Below are 19,822 nucleotides of genomic sequence, written 5' to 3'. Positions count from 1 at the left end.
TCTGGAGCCAGATGTACCTTCTCCAGAGCAGAGAAAGATCTGAGGAAGGTGAAAACCCTAAGGAAAGAACCCTGTCCACTGAAGGAAACTTCAGGAGAAATAGCCAAAACATGATCCAAGGACCACAAAAGGAAAGGGCAGTCCTCTAAGCAGATAGAGCAAGTCACTATATCCTAAAAGAAAATGAAGAAAATATTAAGAGAAGAATAAAGTATTATAGCTTAGGAGCTCCTCTATAAATAAGGGCAAGAGGTCAGTGACAAAACTACTTAATCTTGAGTGAAGACAGTTTAGAATGCTGCAACAGTGTAAAACGTCATGCCATACGTACCACATTTTAGGCATGAACGGTGATGATGCATCTAGACACTCTGCAGCTAAAGTTAAAAAGTTTTTAATGATACCAGGTAAGTGCATTGACTTGGAGAACGAAGAGACACTGTACTGGGAAGAACACCCAGAAAGTTTGCTCTCTGTTCTGTCAGCTTGATTTTTAGTCTACATTACATTCTTTTAACAGCTGTCAATTTAATACTGTAAATACACTTAAGAGTATATATTTTATTGATCCCTGATAGGTTAACTGTGCCCACTAATGCAGTGGATGGTAGTGAAAGGATGCATTTGTCGGAATGATTACATGCAGACTGTGCCAGGACATGTCACCTAACACCATTTTGTGAACACTGTGGAAATTCACCGTAACAAGGTGACTTCAGAAAAAATTGCTTTCAGGCAGAATTTAATGGAGTCTATAGATTCCACAGCAGAATCTGGATTTTCTGATCCCAGATACTCTACGTACTTTTATGATTTAAAGCACTGTAGAATTAAACATTAGCTGTCAACAATTTTATTGCAGGAATAAATATACTCTGTTGTTTAAGGAATTTTATTTTTTTTAAAGACAATCATACTGATCACTATTGTCTAAACTGATAGCTACTGGCAATGGCAAAGCTCATCACCTGCAAGCTCCCTTGCCACTGTTCTTTTGGGAAAACTATCTTAAGACAAACAGATGTTTCTGCTGTTTTAAACCAACAGGAAATGGACTTTCTCTCTTTTCCTTTCCTAGAAACAAATACTAGCAAAGAAAAATCCTAGCACAGCTGTAGTCAACACTTTCCTTATAACAATATGTCTGTGTGGGAGGCAGGCAATGAGTGGGAACAAACAGGCCAGGGGAAGGGAAATGTAGCATGCAAGAAGATGAACACAAAGAATTCATTTAAAAGTCTGTGAGCAGATTATTACACCATAATGTTGATATGCTAGCAGGGTAATAACAGTGTGATGTACAAGACTCTGCTTTAAGGTATGATCTGAATCCTATCTCAACCAGTAATGTACAAAACAGAATCAATTATCTGTTGGCAGTCTCAAACCCTTCCAAGTAAATAAATGTTCAAATCATCAGAAAGCTTCATTATATGAACAGACTGCAGGTTTGATGGCTGAGTTGCAGCTTTATCTTTAAGAAAATGTCTTTAGGTCAAGCCTGAGAAATGAAATAATATGGTGAAATGCACAATTCTTGCTGTCTTTGTATGGATAAACCAAACAGTTCAATTTTCACTGCTGACAAACTGGCACCTTTTACTTGCACTAAATTCACATAAAAAAGGAAAAATGCCATTGAAGTCATTACATTCTAGCCTAAATCATCACAGGAGAAGAAAACTTGAAGAAAATGATGAGACAAAACATTGCAGCAAACCTGGTTTTAATTGATTTATGCTGGAATTACGACATTTTAAAGTAATGAAAAGCTTCAGAAAAGGAAAAGGCAACTTTTGAAAGAGTGCTTCTGCTGTGAAATTCTTGAACCAAAACACAAACTTGTGCTGCCATCTAATGGTCTAAATCAGCTGTTTCCACCTGAACAATTAAATCGCTTATCTGATCACTTGCGTTACTCTTAGGACTATTCTTTCTTTCGCTAAATTTTAACTCTTTGAAATCCGTATCTATTCTTCAGAATGAAATTACAGTGTATTTAAGGAGATGCAAACTATTCTGACCAAACTCTTAGTTTATATTTCCAAGTAGTTTTTAATATTTCTTCCAAAAGGTCTTTTGTCCATTTGTCTGAAAGGTTGGGAGAAGAGCAAAGAACGTAGAAAGGAGTTTTCACAAAGTCAGTCAGTAAACATCTTTATAATCACACCTCTTAATCCATAAAATGCAAATGCAAAGGGCAAATCTTTGAAACACTGTCTGGAAGTGCAGGCAAAGGACCTCCAATTCTGTCAGGCCTTTTTAGGAGAGGGATGTTGTATGCTATGGCTGAAGTCTGAAGCCAAAAAGTGTAGCAAGGTAAAGGTCCCAGTGCCACCCCACACTGCTCCTGACCAAGGGGTTTATTCTCCTGTGACTAACTCATCTTAACACAACATGCTTCAAAACCAAGTGTCCACTTCACCTGGAGAGCAAGAGCATTGGTGTCCACAGCCTAACAGCTTTTTGCAGCAAAATACTACTTTGTTCAACCGAAAGCATTTCAGTACTTGCATGCCTGCCTCTCCTCAGAACGTTATTACCCAGATATGTTTCTAAAGAGTTTGTTCTTCTGACACTTTTCTTTCCCTCTTCTCTCTGCAGAGATTTTTTTTTTTCCAGTCCTTCCACTGTGACAGCCAGATGACTCCACTATAGCACTCATAAAATTGTTACAAATCAACATTCTTAGGATTATTTATCAGAGTAGGATTCAGCTCTAGATTCAGATGCCTAAATTTAGGTATTTAGTTGATCTGTAGAAACTATTACAGTGAAGCTCTGGAGAGGTCCATACGAAATGTAGACATCCTAGTTTATGGCAAGACAAACAGCATTCTAGCATCGTGACTGCTCTGACTAGACCTTCCACTCGTTATAACGGGAGACTAGGTTTCTAGTGCGCAGGCAAAGGCTATTTGAGAGGCATCTAACCTTGGATCTGAATCCCACCAGCACTGTAAAGAACAACATCTAGCTGCCTAAACACAAGCACACAGTACCACTTGAGATACAGTTGTGTACCTAAGACATCTGCATGATGTGACACAGGACTGATCCATGAAAAGCACAAGTTTCCCACAAACAGCTGGACTCCTGGTGAATTATATGAAGTGGTATGATGACTGAACCCCTCTTTTAGGGGTGCCTTCAATTGCCTAAACTTAGCTACACAGGGCCATTTGAAAATGTGTATCTTGATGGTCTTCAGCTGACACTTTAGTCAAGGTCTCCTCTAGGTTTTCTGTCAAATCCACTGGTCCCATGTGAATGACTCAAACACCCTACAGTGTCTCAAGCGGCACTAGAGGCCTATGTTTAGGCAACTTAGTGTCCTCACATCTGCCACAGTACATATGCTTTGGAAAAAAACCCTGCTTTGTACACAGCTGTCCATAAAATCCTCCTCTGTTGCAGAAGGCCTCAACAGAAAGCCTCAATAACTGGAATTCAGCAACAGATAATAGGCTAATTGTGTGCCCAGAGTCATTAAAAGACTCCACGGAGTAATCTGAACTTTACCTTTTCCAGGTTACTGGCTGATCTAATCAATACTAGTAAAAGATTTTCAGATCCAACAACCCTTTACATTATGCAGTAGACTATTTGTGCCTCAAATGGATGAGGCTCTCCATGCAGAGAGAGGTTTCCTGCTAGAAGGTAAACAGGGTGCTCAGGCAGCACAGAAGGACTTCTAAAGGCCAGGAGAATGACAGATTTCATTCTCTTTCTGTAAAATAGATAACTCGATTGTATAATTGTAGGTGTACTTCTGGAGAGAGTCTCAACAGATTTTGCTCTGTCTCCTGCAGTGCAACACACTTAGAAATTTGGTTTTCACAGCTGTTCTGGCTAGATTTTCCGTTTTTTCCCCCATAGGTTTATGAAACTTTTGTGAAACAAATGAAGTTGGGTGAGGATTTAGACTGCATTGTTAAGCACTCCTGTCAAGTAACACAAGCCTCAAACCTGTTCCCTTTGATGCATGCATTTAATCTTTAACTCAGCATTCATAGAAGAAACAAACTTTTCAATCTATTCCATTCTTCCACCATGTAACCTTTTATTAATCTGATCTGACAATTTTAGTAACTTATCCAATAATCATAGAGTCTATTTTCTTTTTCATCATTAGATTGGAGAACATGTTATGTATGGATAACTATGAAGCTAGCAGTTGCAGATGTAGTTGGCCAAAGACTGGTCCTCAAACTTGCTTTGTACTATATCTTATTTTTAAAAAGCCAATTCAGTATTTAGGGTGCTGGTCCACTGGGCTAATTTCAGGAGTCACTAAACCTAAACAAACAAGTTCCATGCAGCAACTCAGTACCAAGCAGGGGAGCTACCTATCCAGTAGGGAGGAACTACATGCCCACATAGGGTGATGCCCTGTCCTCTGTGCCCAGGCAGCTTGGCTGGCTCCAGAAGAGGCGAGAATATGATTGTTCTCTGAGTTTGGTCTTGCAAACATCACTATAAAGAAGCATTCAATAAATCAAAAAAGTATGTGCTCAGAATGACAGGGCTGTGAAGAAAAAGAAAAGGAGGAATGGTTGTGCACTCTCCGCCATACACTAAGGAGAAAGGTGATAGTCTTCTCCTTAGTCAGTAGTACAATATTTATGCAGGAAGAAGCAACAATATAAAAAATTATCCTGAAGGCTCAGTGCAGCAGAAACTGTCAAAGTTCACAGAAGCTGTAGTTTATCCCAGGGACACTACCACTTTGCGTGACATGCTTCTAGAACTATCACACCATGCAAATTCCTCAAAACCAAGCAAGAAACTGCTTTAAGCTAAAGAATGGAAATAAAGTAATTGTCATTGTTTTGTATTTTCTTTGTTCCTATACTTCACAAGTGGTTTTAATTTTGAAAGCTTTTTTTAAAATAAAGGTTTTCAAGCTCTCTAGACTGTTGCAAGACACATTTTAAAGAATTTTATATAATAAGCAAATAACTTCTGAATTCTCACAAAAAACGAGGTCTGAGTTTTGTGATCTCTAACACTACTTTCCACGCTAAAACATCAAAAGCTGCTGTTCAGTTTCTAGGGGCTTTATTTCTTGGCTGCAAACACTTAGTTTAGTTAAGTCTGTAAGATATCATTTCTGTTTTATCACTTACAGACATTCTATAATTGAAAATACTGCAGGACAATTGCACTTCAGGAATGACTCTCTTCAATGCTAATTGAATAAAAAATAACTTAGAATAAAACAAAGCAGCATTCAATGGTGACAAAGCAAGCTGGATGACCTTGTAGTCAGAATCAATATCTCATTTTATTGTTTTAATTGTTCTAATTTGAACAGCCATTGTTTTAATTATTTTTACAGGATTTAAGCCAACTGCATACTCAGGGATGCGAGAGAGTACGGGTTCTAACACTGTCTACAGATATGAGTAGTATGCACAAGTTTCATCCTCAGATCTGCCAATATTTCTCAAACCTGACCTGCCGTTTCAAGGCTTGGCCTCTTCTGAGTAGCATGTCAGTTCTACTGAATCATGCCAAATAGCGTGCTGACGAACACTCAACCTAAATCAGTTAGCAAACAGCCCCTGACAGCACCAGCACCTCCTCTCCTACAGTCAGTCTGTAAAGCTCTTAGATAAAAGAAGCCATACAAAATGCAGTGTTCACCGTTTTTAGCTTTTCTGTAATGTATGAACTGAATGGTTCTTATGTTCCTTTGTGGCAAAATTGCTCAAAACTCCAACTTGTGACAATTTAAAACAGATAGTATACAACTAGTAAATTTTGAGTGACAAAACAGTTTTTTCCTTTATTATAATCTCTGTTAGTAATCTAGAAACCTTTGTTAAATAAAAAGTTGTCTAACATGGCTGGATTCAGGGCTGACAACTTTTTTAAAAGCTCTGCCTTATCAGAGGCCATCAACCTTCCTAGCACCAAACTTACATGGATTTTACTTGAAGAAAGAAAATTCAAGATCACAGAATCATCCAGGTTGGAAAAGACCTTGATGATCATCTAGTTCAACCATTAACCTAACAGAGAGGATTCCCAAGCTGTCTCATCAGAATCAGATGAAAAAAGTTTTAAGTTCTTATCTATATTGTGGAAGGAACTGCAGTATACAGATACCCAACCTACCAAAGATCTAGGCTGGTAACATCACGTGATTCAGCTCAGCACCACACACACTTGGGCCCAGATGCAATGTAATAGCAATGACCCAGTGCTGTTAACAATCTGGTGAGTATTGCATTCACTAGCTAGAGTGAAGAGCCAGGTTAACACAGTCATACTTCATCCAATCCCAGGATGGACTGTATTTTATCTACTTAACTACCCCTAAGAGGGGAGCAGACTTGCCCTGCACTTTTAACTTAGCAGAGGAAGAGATCACACACTGCCTTAAATGCCTTACCCTCTGCTGTGCTGAGTTTTGCATTTGCAGTTCTGTAGCCAGCCTTCCAGTTGCAGCTCTGTAAGACTTCACCCTAAGCTGCCTGGCCAGTGTTTTCCAGAATTTTTCTAGCTATATTTTTCCCTTGTTGTTTTCCCCATGCTGTTATCCTCAAGGCCATTCACCCACAAATACCAACATGTTGACAGTGTTGTATCTATACTGTACGTAGCCCTTCTTTCCTCTGCTTTTTTCCTATCCCCCAGCAGTAGCTTTTGGTGTACATTACAGAGCCCAATAACATGCATGCACAAAGCTCAATAAGCAGTCAGTGTTCAACACCTGCCCTGATGGAGCACTACCAGCATTGTAAGCAGGAACAAGCAACAGGGATCTTGAGCAAGTCCTGATGAAAACCACAGAATTACTATGAGAAAGTGTCCTGGGGGAACACTTGCTGCATAAGAAAGGACGCCCAGAGGATGATGCTCATCTGGGAGACTCCACCACTTCCCTTCCAAGCTGGCTACTGGGGAAAATTTCCCCTTTCCTTTTTTTTTCTCTCACTTACTTGCTTTACTTTTTTCTGTGAAAGTAACTTTCACCTTCAGTATCAATTTACACCATCAGCTGCAGACCTTGCAAATGGATCTTTACTTGCACCTGTTTCAACATCCTCTGTGCACCACACTGCCCATATAAATATGCTCTACAGCACGTGAGAGTGTAGTTCTTCACATGCTTAAATCAACCTGAGCTGCCCTTAACTTCCAAACACACATTCCTTCCCCCTCTCCAGTGAGGGCACAAGATCTTGTGTGACTAGGTGAGGAGGTGTTTAAGTACAGTTGTAAATCTAGGAGTAACTTCTCCCCTCCTGTCCCCACCAAAACCGATTCATTACCAAGGAGCTCAACTCTCAGTGCTGGAGCCAGAAAACTTGCTGGGACACAAAGGCTGGGGACAAAGGACCAAGGAAGAATCACTGCTACCTCAACATAAATCATTTAAACCTAACATGGAAGCTAGCCTCCAACTAAGCATACAAATAGCAACTCTTAGACCACGTTTCCATGAGTTACTAAAAAGGATCTTTTGTGTCACTTGAAACACTAGACCTAACTGGTCTAAAGATATGCCCTGAGATTAATTTAATACTTTATTTTTCCCTCAAGCCATTCATTTTGCCAGAATCCAAGTTCCCTAACACAATCTCTTAATCTTAATCTGTATCTTCACCTATTTGAAAAGCACTTTTTTTTTTAAACAGAGATCAGTAAAGGGAATTTGGTCACAGTAAAAAACAAAACCAGCTTCCAATTAACTTAATGTATTTTCTATCTGTTTTAATAACAGATAATAATCTACAGTCAGAAACTAATGAAAATTAAAAATACTGATTTCAGCATATTATCTACCTTATTTTTCAAATCTTACTGTTAAACAGTCTATATGGTCTGCATTTACTTGGGAACTCCAACAACACTTATATTCTACTACCCAACTGCTAAAAATCACCAAACAAATGCTAAATACAACATGGCAGTACAGGACAATAAATGCAGGATATATCATATCACCGGAACATAATACAGTACTACAGCATGTGCTTCATATTTGGGACTTCTCTTGCTATTATAATAGATCCAGAATCTGTCCCCAGACTTCCCTCTGGTGAGGGTGGGTAGGAGGTGCACGGTGATCCTGAGCACTGAGGAGCCAGGGACCCACGCCACAGCCAGCCTGAGCGGGCGCGGGCTGCGCCGTGCTGCAGAACCCACACCAGCACGGCCTGCGGGATGGGGCTGCGCTGCACAAGGCCCTCGGCCGCTGGACAGACTTGCTGCAAGAGAGGGGCCTGCAGGCAGCTCCCCCTCGGTACCACCTGCGTGGCCTTGCCTTTATCTATTAACAATGCAGCAAGAAGTTCTCATGTAAAAACATCATTCCTGTTTTGACTAGAGCAATGACAGTTATCAGCTCATAAGAAAATCCTGTAAGCATGTGAATGACCATGAAGGGGACAACCTGTGCTGTGGCCGAGGTCTGCATGGCACACTGCACGTGGGTTGCAGTCCTGCTCGATGTTACACTGCTCAGCACTCCTAGCATCTGAAGGGGCGCAAGATTATCTGCACTATTCACTTCTTATACTGCCAGCTCTAATAAATAGCATTTTAAATTATACCTTATGGAGTCTAAGTGCCTTTCTTACTGGGATCATAACAGACCAGCAACTCCCAATGCAAAACAAGGCAATGAACAACAATTTCTAACACAGAAGTAGTCCCAAATCAGTACTATATGGCATCATTCTTCTGTTTCCTCTTTACTCTGGTATTCATGTGTGAGCTCGTGTATGTACAGGAGGTATGTGTTTATGCAGACTGACAGGCATATCTAGTTATTTACTACTGAGCTTTAGTTATTTATCAGTTTACTAGCCACAGTATTATTAGCCATCCTGCGTGGGCAACTGCACGCAAAATAAGCATGATGAAGCAGGCAAGCATAGATCCTGGCCTTCTCTCCCACCTTGCCTGTTGTTATCAGAAAAATCAAATGCCCTCGGCTACCTAACCACCCAGAGAAATAAAGTTCATGTACCATTTTAGCCTAACATGGGAACACAGTTCCCATTAAAAAAGTTCCCAAAGAAGCAAACTTTGCACTACACATACTAATCATTTCCTATGAAAAAAAAAATATCTTAAAAGTTAGCAACTGCTATGCGTTTTGGGGTTCTGCTTCTACAAATATGTTTCTCTAAGTTCAGATTTCAGAATTCCCCATTTTATGTTTTTTACTAGCTTGCATTTTTTCCAGCCTAAAGTTTTTATCTGTTAGTCAAAGTAATCTCATTATAAAAGCAATTCAAATAAATGTAGAATTTCTAAATATTAACAAAACCCATCTCAGTTACCATAGTTAGCTTTTTAAACCATGACATATGTAAGCAGAGACTCAGGTCAGCAATGACTAGAAATACAACACAAGTAATGCAATAATCAGGCACTGTTCTGTAGAGTAATGAAAGAGTTTTCTTCCAGGTTATTTTTGTTTGTTCAGTTCTAGGTATTGTTGCTATTAAAAAAAAAAAAAAAAAGTCAGACTGAAATGTTAAAACCCTAAAGTTATCATGATTTAAAAATCTGGGGAAAAGTAAAACAATATTAAGTCAACTGAAGTATTTTCTTTAGAAAATTCTGAAATGCTGCATTTTCTTTTCAAACTCCTTAATTTTTAAACACTGCCATAAATTCCATTTCTAATAGGAGTAATTTTGAACCAAAACATTTTTTCAGAGTTCATAACCTCATTCGTTTTAATAATTATGACATGCATAAAAATTAACAGGAAATCCATTAAGCGAACCTTCATAAGAAAGGCCACATTTTTCACTGATAAAACATGCTGTTAGAAATTCCTGACCTGCTTTGTTTTGGTTTTTTTCTTATTTTACAGATTAGACTTGGTATCACTTTTGAAGGTCCAAAACACCTGATCTAATATAGTTCCTCTGTGGAAAAATAAGAAAAATGGGAAAAAACCTATCTCAGAGAAAAAAAAAAGAAAGAAGTTCTTGAGATTGCAAATTAATACATACATTACCTTAAGTTTCCCTCAGACTGTTACATTAGATACAAATTACATTTCAGTCAGGATGAAATAGACCAGTTTTTTGATCTGTACTAAAACTGTATAAATACCAAAGACGAAGATGCTTCTAAAATTTAGAACAAGTGAAGAATGAAATATTTGGATGGTTAGTTAAGAAAACTGCAATTTCAAATTATTCAAATCTTTAAGAATTTCATAGCTTAAAAATCAAATTTTGAATACTGCCTTCTCAACAATTACTCCAACTTGCTACACTAATGACAGCATTGATGGAGGACTCTAAATATAGGTTTCTAAACTGTGAAATAAAGGATTTTTCCTAACCAAACACTGAGGATTAAGGAAGTGAGATAGTTGACCAGGCAGAATGGTTAAAAAAAATGGAAACGTGAGAATGGTTTCAAGCTTATTTTCAAAATGCAGACCTCCTAATTTTATATTCAATTTCTAAGAAAAGAGTGCTTCATTTAAATTATACAGATTGTAATCACATGACAACAGCAAAGAAAAGCAAAATCTCTCTCTGAATTAATGCTCTGTCTCCTCACTACCATGGCTGTAGACTGTAACTCCAGTATGCACATTAAAAAAATAGAAACAGTTGGTTTACATGTACTTTATTCCTTGTGACATGCTTAAGGCACCTGTCTTTCAGAAAGAGATTATGCGTGTTTCTAAATAAGGCTGCAGAGACTCTTCTAAGTAAAAATCTCAGGTTTATTTTCCTCTGAAATAACCTAAGAAGTTCATAAAGATTTAGAACACATTGATAAGTAAAGGATAAAAAACATCAAATAATAGAAAAAATACAAACCTCTGATTGTACATGCCCCGGAAATTATAATTTGCTCTATAATTGGGAATTGGCTTGGGATCTAATGGCCTGTAGATGGCAGGCTCTCCTCTTTTCATGGCCAGACCATTCAGCTCCACTGTTGGAGTTATACTGCCTGAAAAAAACAAATAATACATTTAAGGTGCTTAAACCACAAATACTGCAAAATATACAGGGCAGGACTGAGGTGAGCAGCAAAGAGAGAGGTGCATGATTTTTTTTTCTCTTAAATTAAAAAAAGAAGCAACTACAATGACATTTCAGTTTCTCTAAAAGATAGGAATACAGATGCCAACTTAATCATGGGCAACGAAAAAGAACATTTAAACATTTATCTCAGTGCATTCTCTATGCAGTTTCAGTAGACTAACCTTCACATCTGGATGAGAAAGTCAGTGCTATAATCAAGCTAGTTATTCATCTTTCCAGAGTGCTTATAATACATTATGACACTTTCTGAAACTATAAAGGTAAAAGAATAACGCCTCTTTCCACTGAATACCATTAAATAAAACCACAACTAGAGCAAAGAAGCACTGAAACAAGCAAGCAGTAATAGGCATTACTGCAGACATTTGGTAATCTTACAAGTTAGAAAAAATGATTTATTTGCAAAACTTGAAAACATAAGACTATGACTAAAAACTAATGATCTAGCAAACTAAAAATACATCTAGTGGAAATCAGTGTCACTAGAGCCATCTACTGGTGACAGAATACAAACATAGAAAGCAGCCAGCACTTGTCCAGTTGCATGGTCTCCAAAATGCCAAATAAAAAGCTACATTGTGACTTCATTTATTTTTTTTTAATAAAATGTTCAGCTACAGTATTCCCCACTTGCACTGTTGTAAGAAAAACTTAACTGAGCTAAGTTGAGCTAACAGCTATGATGAATTTGCCAGTTTGCCACTGAAGTATTATATGTCAAATTATGAAAATTTTTATACAATTAATTCAACTATATCATAAAAATGCAAAATGTCATTTTGATGAGAAGATACCTGAGCATGCATATACAATACTCCTCTCTTAGAGCAAAAGTACAGTGTTAAGTGATGCAATTTTTAATGAGTTCTCTTAAAGCCTATTTCTTTTGTTATCATCTTTTCCCTTTAAGAATATGCTCAAAGCCAAAAAATCCTAGAAGCTGAGTAATACTCTGCAATGTCAAGAATAAAACCCAGGAACCTTTTCTATAGAGGTCTGAGCCTCCTGCTTTCTAAACAGCCAAAGTCCCAGTGACTGTGAAGGACATGGGGCAAAACCAGTGCCCTGGGTCTGGAGATGCAATGAACTGACCACTAAAGGAGCAAGAGAATCCTGTCACACCCCTCTCAAACAATCCATAATGGCTAATGCTCAGGATAATACTCACAAGCTGTAAAGGAAACTTACTCCTGCTTTTTTTCCAACATACAGAAGATAAACTTCAAAATTATTCCATTTTAAGAAAGTGGCTGAAGAAGACTTTTTTTTAAAAGGAGGGGAGGGGCAAAGAGAAGTAAAATGGGAAGAAGGGAAATGGAGAAAAAGGGAGGAAAAGGAGTGTAAAAAAGAAAAAAAAAGGGAAAACATTACATTTTCTCACCATTTGCTTTCTTTTATATTAGTTTGAAAAGAAGTTAGGAATATTTTTTTTATTTATTTTATCGAACAAGACTGAACAGGTCACTGAGCATGTGGCTGAGATGTGTACCTCGAGAGGTGTTGCATGCATAGAAGGCAACTCACAGGTAACACCTTGAAACGAAGGATGCAAGACACCAATATACATTCTTTCTATTATTCAGACAACAGTTCCTAAAGCCATCTGAAAACTTTTCAAAAGCACGGGTTGTTATGAAGGAAAACTCACAATGCAGGAAACTACCCAAAGTTCACATGCCAAAGCCTGTCCTTTTATTTACACCACAGGTGCAATTTCACAGGGCTGGATGGATAAAATTTCCAACCCTTTGGGAAAAATGTTTTACTATGGTAATAATGGTCAGCTCAATCTGGTTCTGATCTGTCTGTCTACTGTTGATCATATACAATAACTTTGTATACATCTGAGCCTTATCTAAATAATAAATTCACTTACAGTTCAACCATTTAGGTATGTGCATTAAAAATTCTCATTTGCAACCTCACTAGAGGTTCTTTATTACACTATTGTACCTACGAGACAGCTATGTTGATTCTCATCCTACTGCTTAATTTATATCTTGTTAAACCTACTTAATAGTGGTATAATATTCCAACACTTCAACAAGATTTAACACACAGTGGAAGACATCATACCTGGGTTATTGTTAACATTATTTTTGGGTGGTCTAGGCGTTGGTTTGGGAAGGGTAGTTTCATTCAATGCTTTGCTAGCAGCAGCATGTTGGGCCTTTTTAATACTGCTTCCTTCAGCTTCCCATGTCTGTTCTCCGAGAGTCAGCTGCACTGTGAACATCTTCAAAGACAAAGAACAGTTAAAGACTGGCAAGATTATCACTGTGGATTAGACCAATCTGTATAAAAACTTCCAGAGCTGAACTCCCAGATAACACATCTGATTCTTACAAAGATCAGTGAGTCCATATCAGTGGGCAACATCTGGCCTTTCAAATTACGAACTAAAATAATGTAATGTTAATGTCAACTATCAAAGAACATAATAATATTTAAACCAAGTAATAACAACTGCAAACTGATCCTCTGTTCTTGGAAGACTATATACAAGTCAGTTTAGACCACATTTCTTCACACATCTGAATGCATTTAGTTACTTTACCTGTAGAAAACAGGTAAAGAATGATACAAAAAAAAAAAAAAAGTAATTTTGTAATAATTCTGAAAGGATATAAATGACTGCAGTGGAGAATCTGGCCTGAATATTTTTACCCAGTGAAAGAATTTCTCACACATTCTGATTTCTGAAAATAACGTGAATTGTTAGGGCAGAGTCACAACTCAAATATGTTCAAAAATATAAAGTAAGAAAAGAAGTATTATCTTTTTGCGTGAAAATGCAGTTCTTTAATGTGGACTCTATAGTGAAGACAGGAACTGTAAAAATTCAGAGTTCAGAAATGGACTACTGATAAAAAAACATATATATTTCAAAATCTGTAATAAAGGATTATTTCAAGCAGTATCTATGCCATGCAAGTTGCAAAGATAAAACTCAATGGATATTTAATATATTAAGAGTCTATCTTCTGTACGATATGTACATGTTCTGTTCAAATTTGAGCATCTAAGAACAAGAGGAGAAAGGGTAAGAATTCAATGTCTTTTCCATATCAATTCCATACATATAAGGCATGATTTAACAGTCAAATACACACAGTAAACTCAGATATACCTACCTCAGAGAACAGACTAACTTACTTGAGGCAACATCAAGAAATCTACATATTAGTGTGAGCAGTATATATAAAGTAAAATTTTCATTTTGATAGTTATTTGCTCTATAATTTTAAAATTTATTTAAACTTGCTAGATCCAGGACCAGGAATCTAGAGATAGGCATGATGGGCAACCTTTAAATTTGCCTTTACATATATTTTCATTTAGGATTTACTTGCAAACAAGCATTTGAACACGAGTACGTATGTGCCTCACAACTATATCCTATAGACATGCACACAGTGCATATGAACTGAGTCCTATAAATACATAACTGTGACTTAATTACAGGCTTGAGTTTTGGCCTACTGTAATTTTCAAAAGCACACTGCAAGTCCCCGTATCATAGTTCCTATTGCCATGTTGTTTTTTTCCACAGCAGTCTTGACAATTTCCTCACAGACAAGGAGGAAGAGAGAAATAGTCTCTTAATTTTGAACTCGGTCAAACACTACTCCCACCTGAAAGCTAAGACGGGTATTAGAACTAAATATTTATATAAATTATCTATAAACACACATCCTTATTACTAAAAGAACTGAAATTTGATTTCTGGATCTGGAGTTTAGATATTTTATATTTTGCAAGTATCAATGTAATATTTTTATAGGAGGAGAATAATCTTGAATTTCAATAAAAATATGATGAATAATGGCTACTTATCTACTTACAACTCTCCTCTTAGTGCTTAGAGTAATAAACAGGAACTCAAGATAATAAAGGGCTTGCTCAGTAAATTTCTATAGCCAGAGCTCTAGCCTTCTCACTTAACCCATCTGACAAAAAAGCTACGGCAAAACACCACACCCAATAGTAGGTGGGAATTTAATTAAAGGAATAAAACTGTCTAAAACCAAAATCTGGAGCAGCCAATGAAATACTCAAGTTCTGCAAGATCTGACATGACAATTCTGCTATGGATTGAGAGGCATTTCTCACCAGTTTTCTGAGGAAGTTTGTATTCCTTGCATCCAACCTAATTTACCTGATGGCCAGAGAGCAGATATGCAAAGGCCACCACGCTTTGTTTTCACTCTGCTGTGTTTGTAAGGTCAATCTCCCATAGCTCTGGCAATTCTTTTCTCCTCCCTTTTTCTGCATGTAGAACTTTCTCCCCTCCTTCCAGGCCTGCTCAAGTGCCACGTCCCTTACCACTTTCCCACTTCCCTGTTCCACCATCCACTTTCTTTTGTCAATGTTTCTTTTAAATTTGTCTCCTGAGATGCCATTGACAGCACAGAAGAAATTATCAATCTGACTGATGTGCTCAAAAATATTGTTTATGCCAATCAAGATTTTCTGATTTTTCTTATGATGAAGAATCCGCCTGGGAGGCAGACTCCTACAAACCCTAACTGCACTGTCAGGAATCACCACTTCTCTCCCACCTTTCACTGTTTCTAGTTTCCCCTTTCACCCCAATTGTGACAACCTACTTTCCAGAGACAACTAGAAAAAAGGATATAAAAATTTACTAGCATTTGTGGTCACAACAAAGACAGCTGTCTTGTAGAGCGTGTCTCTGAAAAATCACAAAAACCACTAGTGGACAGGAACAGAATATGTGCAGGAGGAAAGCAACGTTAGACGCTCCTTAAATGGCAAACAGCAGCAGCAGCATGACATCCTTCAGGTCATGCCTTCTAGGACAAACTCAGCTCCGTTTCACATATTCTATCAAGTATATCATCACATTACTAGCCAGACATTATACTAAACTACTAACACAGTCATAATAATTTCTATGTCTCTGCTTTTCGTATGTCAAAGGTACACAAGCCTGCACAATCTTATTAATATCATCCTTGTGCTTCATCACCTTCCTTCCTTTGTTTTTCTCATTTGCTGCACAGGTCAAAATCAGACTTAATATTCTCTTGAGTCTACAGAGCATGTATCTTTTTTTTGACCACTATGAGTGTAATTAAAAATAGTAAGAGGTAAATTGAAAAACTGAAAAATAAAGAAATCCATTGAAAATCGGGCTTTCAAAAATGCGGCTAATGCAGGCACAAGTCATTTCAATGATATTAGTTCCTTTAAAATTAATAACAAATATATGTGAACTATTTCTTAACCTGCTAAAATTTAAAGTATAGTATGAATGTAATGTAACAAATCTCTTTACTGCTGAGGAATATGAACAATCAGAACCATACCTTTTGGTATTACCAAAGCACTTCTTATTTCACGATAATTGACAAAATCTAACAAAATAAATAATACAGCACAACAGTGAAAAGTTACAGAAAGTGCAACAGTTTTAACATGTCACAACCCCAAACCAATGAACCAGCGTATCCTGTGGTGCCAAACACCTCCAGGAAGCGGAAAAGCACATCAATTTCCAGTCACAATGAGGGACCCTAAAAGCTTGCTGATTCCTTGCAGCCCTGCACCTGCTGACATCATTTCCAGCAGCATAAAAGCTGCATGAACACCAGCCAGACCAGAAGGTTAGTGATTTGCATCAACTGTGCGCTAGCTGACAACATACCGTGCAACTGAGAAACAAGGGGCCACAGCAGAGAGAGAGCCCACGGCTAGCTGAAACTGTTACTGATCTGCAGTGTGACTCCACTATGCAGTTTTGCCACTCTAGAAATATGGAGTACAAAGCCACTACTAATTATGCCACTGTCACTCTCAAGAGTTTTTCAGGCTTTTTTTGTCCTCACTGAGATTGCTCCTAACTAGGGAGGAAATGCAAAATTACATCTGAACATTATTATCATGAGAATGTCTTTCTGTGTTCCCCATCATCTGAAAGCATCCTAATTTGTACTTATGAAATGAAGCTGGATATCCAAATTGATAAGAGAACTGACCAGAATTAACTGTCAGTTCACTAGAAACTTTAATGTTACAATCATATTAAGAGTCTTAATACCAGTGTAAATCTTAAAGTTGCACAGAATTTAAGGGAAAGAACAGTAATAAAATTTGTGCCCAATAATGCAAGATCCAAAGATACAGTATCAATGCAATCAACTTTATGACCACAGAATCATATCAATAAACACTGTAAAAAATTATGACAAAACTAGTTTGTGTCATCTCAACTACCATGGAACAAATGTAGAGGCAGTTATCAGAGGCACACCAACTGGGGAGAAAGATTCATGCAGCTTGAAAAGCAAATGTTCCATAATGATTAAGAAAGGGTTGTGATACCCTGGAAAGACCTTCACAAGATCTTTACAGAGACCAACAAATATAAATTCAAAGGTGAAAGTCCAAGTAAAGTACAAAACAATCTACAGGACTTCAACAAAAATACAGACATACTTTCTGAAAGCGTAAAAAAAAAAAAAAAAAGCAAAGTAAAGAACAGTAAGAAACCCCTTACACTAGAAGCATGGCTGTGTTTGACAAGTGCACTCATCCAGACCATGACATTATCTGTTCAGCATTTAAGGTATGGCTCATCACCTGGAACTGTGACCTTACCTTGGCATGAGCAGGCCCTCTTTCATTCAGAAGCTTATACTGGGGTTGAATTCTATTGAAACGGGCTAACTCATTTACCAGACACATTGGAGTTTTCTCTTTGGGGTTTGCCATGTTATCTTGGAGAGGAGCTGTAAATTAAAGAGTCTGTAAAGTTTTTGTGGAGAAATGTATTCTTCACAACTTCGCAAAGCTTTGCAAAAGCAGCAGCAAGCTGTGGCTAAAAATTTTTTCACATATGCTAAACAAAATGTTTAAATACCATTTACATATTAATCATATGAGAATATGCATTTTACAATAACTGGTTTGATTACATGCTATTTAAAAACGTACAAGTATTTCTTTCCCAAATGTCTTTATAAATGATGACAGTGTAGGAGGACATATACATATGCTACATTTTCTACGTCACCAAAGTTTATTGTCAAGGAACTGACTACTCTTTCAGAACAGTTTCTTTGAGCAGAAGTAGATAGCATAAGAGTTGCAAAATAAATACAGCAGATGAAACACTGTGGTCCCCACTTGTTTCTTGCTTCTTCCAAGAGTTTTAGACTTTTCTCACAATAATGAATTCACTCTCAGAGCAATCCCAAAGAACACCTTTTCTCCACCTCTAAGGACTTTGTTCTGCTTTTCTTAGACTACTTACTTCACATACACTGCCTTATTATTTTTTAACTTTCTCCTACTTCATTTTCAACTTACTTATATTTATCCCTAAGACACACTGTCATTTCTTGCTTAATTTTTTAGGATAATATTTCTGGGTTTTATAATCAGTTCAGCATAGGAACTACAGCATTTATTAGGCTACAAAGGAAACACTGAATACTGCCAAGCAGCCTGAAGACATTCTGTTCTAGGGAAGAGAAATACACTTGGAGATGTTCCTGCACCACTAAAACTTCTCTATAAAAGATACGCTCCCAATTTGACAAAATAGACATGTTCTTTTCTGAACTTTTATATGACTGGTCAACACTTCACTGTAAGTCTGAGCTCAGTTAAAGAAACTTAACAGTAAACAGTCTATTTAGCCAAAATATTTTGCTACAGGATTTTTTTCTTTATTTTAAACCTCTTTAAGACTTAGATGCTTTTTTTTTTTTTTTTAAAGTAACAAGTCATCAAAAAGATTAATTTGAATATCAAAAAATATATACCTGGACCAACTTACCTGGTGAGTTGCTAGAAGGCGCAGGATCCACAAGGCTGGCAGTAGGACTGCTACAGCTGGCAGCTGATTCAGAAATGGATCCATTCATTGAAGATGGCAGACCCAGTGTATTTGTAGTTGTAACTGGTAGGGGTAGCACCATAGGGGTCATGGTAGGTCCGGACAGGTTTGCTGTAGTCTGCATCTTAACTTGTGCCATTGCCTATCACTGCAATAAATAAATTATTATGAGCAGGGCACTTTGTATTTTGAATCTCTAATGACAGTAGTGATATTAACACTTCTTTTTTGTTCTGGATCTGGGTCACAAAACTATCCACAAAAGTCATGCCTCTGCACACATGAATTTCAAACTGATGAACACGAAGCTCACAGCCAAAGAAAATCACCAGAGCAGAACCCACACGCCCTGACTCCAGGTTCTGTTGCACAGCTGTGGGGTGACCCTGCCTGAAAGACAGCAGGAAGAACAATTATTCTAGAATAAAAATCCATACAATTATTCTGTGCATGAGATTAGCACCTGACAATTTCTCCAAGAGAGGATGTCTTTGCAACAAACTTGCCATAGCAATCTTTTGCCATACTTTTTCCAGTAAAATGCACACGAAATACAAAATAAGACAACAAGAGAAAACTCCCTATTTTTTCTGCCTGTTACCAAACTAGAAAAGAGAAAAAATAAGAAAACAATCAACCACCAAAGCAGCAAGTTCTGAAAAACTGCTGCTTATTCAGTCAAGGGGTGAAGAAGCACTTCAATTCTTGTATAAATTAACAGCGCAGGTACCAGGATTTCCTAAACTCACCTTTAATCCAGTGCCTAAAGCATTTACCTGGAATATGCCAAGCACTAATTATCTCTCTCCATCTGCACAAATTAGTTTATTACCAATACCTGTTACCTGGCTAAGTCTACACCTGTCAACAAACCAGGGTCAGGGCACAGTTCCTTCCTACTATTCACTGA

At 37.5% G+C, this 19,822-nt stretch overlaps 1 protein-coding gene across 2 annotated transcripts in view; it reads right to left on the bottom strand.

The window, feature by feature from the left end:
* STAU2 (staufen double-stranded RNA binding protein 2) overlaps positions 1-19,822 on the bottom strand; it is a 170,581-nt gene that overhangs the window by 135,271 nt on the left and 15,488 nt on the right. For both annotated transcript variants that reach the window (XM_074898838.1, XM_074898839.1), the window contains exons 2-5: positions 18,853-19,060; positions 17,670-17,800; positions 13,122-13,281; positions 10,815-10,950 (exon numbers count right to left, since the gene is read on the bottom strand). In XM_074898838.1, the coding sequence (XP_074754939.1) occupies positions 10,815-10,950; positions 13,122-13,281; positions 17,670-17,800; positions 18,853-19,051 (626 nt within the window). In that variant the 5' untranslated portion in view covers positions 19,052-19,060. The remainder of the gene's footprint in view (positions 1-10,814; positions 10,951-13,121; positions 13,282-17,669; positions 17,801-18,852; positions 19,061-19,822) is intronic.

Source organism: Athene noctua, chromosome 2 (genome assembly GCF_965140245.1).
Source record: "Athene noctua chromosome 2, bAthNoc1.hap1.1, whole genome shotgun sequence".
Taxonomy (NCBI): Eukaryota; Metazoa; Chordata; class Aves; order Strigiformes; family Strigidae; genus Athene; species Athene noctua.
Note: the sequence above shows the minus strand (reverse complement) of the source record. Positions and strands in the feature narration are given on the sequence as shown.